Source organism: Ornithodoros turicata, chromosome 4 (genome assembly GCF_037126465.1).
Source record: "Ornithodoros turicata isolate Travis chromosome 4, ASM3712646v1, whole genome shotgun sequence".
Classification (NCBI taxonomy): Eukaryota; Metazoa; Arthropoda; class Arachnida; order Ixodida; family Argasidae; genus Ornithodoros; species Ornithodoros turicata.
In genome coordinates this window covers 39,715,284-39,717,213 of record NC_088204.1, presented here as the reverse complement: position 1 = coordinate 39,717,213, position 1,930 = coordinate 39,715,284, and the positions used below count along the sequence as shown (strand labels likewise).

The window sequence follows — 1,930 nt, the reverse complement described above, 5'->3', positions numbered from 1 at the left end:
TTACGAGCGTGTGCACCGAACGACCAATGGTACCAGCAAAAGGTGGCCGGGTTCGGAGGGACTGGCGAAGGTGTCGGATGCCTGCGGCGACTGTTGTCCGTACGAGGCGAGCGGGAGCGTGGGCGCCTTCCGTCGCGGCGAGGGAAGGGCCCCCCCCCCCCCCCCGGCGGGGGCGGGCTGGAACTGGCGCAAAGAAGCCACTGCCTCCGCCAAGGACTCAATGTTTGCCCTCAAGGGTGAAAGTTCTGAGGCAGGGAGGGTCTGGAAAACGGCGGGGACGCTAGATTCCGCTGCATGGTGCTGGGAGGAAGTGGTGTGAGGCGACGGCACAAACATGCGGCGGTGCCACCTCCATGATCTTGTCAGCGTGTTGGGAGAGTTCCGAAAGGGAAAGGTTGGTGGCCGTGGCAAGAATCATCTGTACGGTAGGGAGTCGCTGGAGGAACAATTCCTTGAGTAAGCGTTCGTCGAAGGACGAGGCCCGGTCGCGTAGCAAGCCTTGAAGATGTCGTAGGAACTGCGATGGGCAGCGGTTGCCCAGGTCTTCAGCAGACAGCAATTGTTGGTATCTGCGTCGTTCGGAGGCCATAGTACGTTCAATAAGCGCAGATTTGAGGGTGTCATAGGGTGTCTCACCCATTCGGGCCATGAGGACGTCCGCGACGTCGGAAGCGACTTCGGGCGGGAGGACGAATACGACGTTCCTGAATTTCGTAGGCTGTGTGGAGATCCCGGCGAGCTGAAATTGGCATTCTGCCTGCAAGAACCACACTGAGGGGTTGGCGGGCCAGAATGCAGGGAGTCGGACCGTGACGGAATTGACGTAACCACTTGATTGTAACCACAATGCCAACATTCCCGTTGAATTGCTGCTGTTGTTAATTGGTGTTTTTATTTTTGTATTGCTGGTTGCATTGAAGGTTTCATCGGCTTGCAAGTAAAAACACTATGCTCAAATAGTGTGGTTTTACCAGAACAAAGGATGCTACAAGGTGGTGATGTTTGTTTGTTTGATTCTCTGTTAGCGGCGGGAAGCAACTGTGGATATGAGCGGCAAGCTGGTGATGTGCAAACAGTAAATGTGTCGGAGGTTCGTTACTTATGTACGTTCACATTGGAACCACTCAGTTACAGTCCTTCAGAACATTCCGTATTCCTGTGTTGCTGTTAGAAGCACAAGTATGATTTTTTTGCACAACTGAATACGGTGTACGCACAGTAGTAAACAAACAGAATTATGTTTAGTGTGGGTGATGTAAATAGTATGATTTTAATGTCATGAACAAGTACAAGTGCTTATATTAGTCTTGTGAAGCTGTTTTACTCACGGTGCGTGACAATTCACTAGATGTGCACACAATTGATTCATTCAATGTCGATTCTGCATGGACCACAATAAATGTGTTACTCCACCTCAAAGCTGTTCCACTTGCTTCATCTTGCTGTTGCTAGCAGTTATGTAACATAAATAAAAAACAAAACAAAGTAACACTGGCAGGCAAGGCAACGTACAGCGGAACAGCGCCATATTGGATATGTATGAAGAATAGCGTTAGTTGGAGAAACTCTCATACGCTATTGACATCCCATCCATAAAATGCGCATGCTCAGAAGTCCTTTGTCCTCAAGGGTTCGCTAGTGCGCCGCAAAAGTTGGTCCATGCGGTGAACGGAAGTGTCCCGGACCTGATACCACTCCCACCATGTTCTTTTTCCGTGACTAATGACGCGGACCTCCATGACGTTCCGAAGATAGTGCTTCTCTGTAAGCGACGTGCATACCAACACAATTCATTTTCGGTATTCCATTCCGATCACTTCTTGAACCCAATCTCATTTGTACACACCGAGTGTCTTGTCATTTCTATCCACCCAGGCTCAGGATTCTTTAATATAGATCTCGTGCATCGGCTCTCATTTTTGTATTAGTC

The 1,930-nt window shown here is 49.8% G+C and overlaps 1 protein-coding gene across 1 annotated transcript; it reads right to left on the bottom strand.

The window, feature by feature from the left end:
* Positions 1–280: 280 nt before the first annotated feature.
* On the bottom strand, positions 281–856 carry LOC135392367 (uncharacterized). Its single transcript, XM_064623083.1, has one exon. It carries the CDS (start codon positions 854–856, stop codon positions 281–283), a length of 576 nt encoding a protein of 191 aa, XP_064479153.1.
* Between the last annotated feature and the right edge of the window lie 1,074 nt (positions 857–1,930).